This window comes from Vanellus vanellus (genome assembly GCF_965231255.1).
Source record: "Vanellus vanellus genome assembly, contig: HAP1_SCAFFOLD_1100, whole genome shotgun sequence".
NCBI lineage: Eukaryota > Metazoa > Chordata > Aves > Charadriiformes > Charadriidae > Vanellus > Vanellus vanellus.
This window is the reverse complement of record NW_028128782.1, coordinates 23,342-24,199: the sequence shown is the minus strand read 5'-3', so window position 1 is coordinate 24,199 and position 858 is coordinate 23,342. Positions and strand designations below refer to the sequence as shown.

At 65.0% G+C, this 858-nt stretch overlaps 1 protein-coding gene across 1 annotated transcript; it reads left to right on the top strand.

Moving 5' to 3' along the window:
* Positions 1–200: 200 nt before the first annotated feature.
* On the top strand, positions 201–658 carry LOC309684049 (histone H2A type 2-C-like). Its single transcript, XM_082500011.1, has one exon. The coding sequence runs from the start codon at positions 208–210 to the stop codon at positions 595–597; it is 390 nt and encodes a 129-aa protein (XP_082356137.1). The 5' UTR covers positions 201–207; the 3' UTR covers positions 598–658.
* The last annotated feature ends 200 nt before the right edge of the window (positions 659–858 follow it).

Sequence of the window (858 nt, the reverse complement as noted above, 5' to 3'; positions counted from 1 at the left end):
CCCGCCGCCGCCGCGTTGCCGCAACCTCCGTGAGGATGACGCGACTCCAAACGGCGGGCTGTTATTGGCCAGCAGGCGGCGCGGTTCTATTGGTCCTCCGGCGAGCAGCGCTGCGGCCAATCAGAATGCGCCGCTTCGATCCGCGGCAGGGTATAAAACCCGGGGGGGGCGGCGGCGGCGCTGCGCTGTCAGTGTCTATCGCGAACTATGTCGGGTCGTGGCAAGCAGGGGGGCAAAGCCCGCGCTAAAGCCAAGTCGCGATCATCCCGCGCGGGTCTCCAGTTCCCCGTGGGCCGCGTCCACCGCCTCCTCCGGAAGGGCAATTACGCCGAACGGGTGGGCGCCGGCGCTCCCGTCTATTTAGCCGCCGTGATGGAATACCTGACGGCCGAAATTTTGGAGCTGGCGGGAAACGCCGCCCGCGACAATAAGAAGACGCGGATCATCCCCCGCCACCTCCAACTCGCCGTCCGCAACGACGAAGAGCTTAACAAACTGCTGGGAGGCGTCACCATCGCGCAAGGCGGCGTCTTGCCCAACATCCAGGCCGTGCTGCTGCCCAAGAAGACCGAGAGCCACAAGGCCAAAGGCAAATGAGGCGGCGAGAAGCCGCTCCGAGGCTTTTTTATTACCTTGAGGTTCTTCTTTTCCCTCGTTTTTAAACCCAAAAGGCTCTTTTCAGAGCCGCCCACCGCCGCAGGAAAAGGGCTGGAGGAACCGGGGGGGGGGTTATGCAAATGAAGGCTCCGCTGCGCGCCCGCCTATTGGCTGGGGAGCGCCTCCCGCTGTGCAGCTACCGGGGGGGTGGGGGGGGTCTCCAAGGCCCGCGCGCTGATTGGTCCGCGGCTGGGTTCGCTC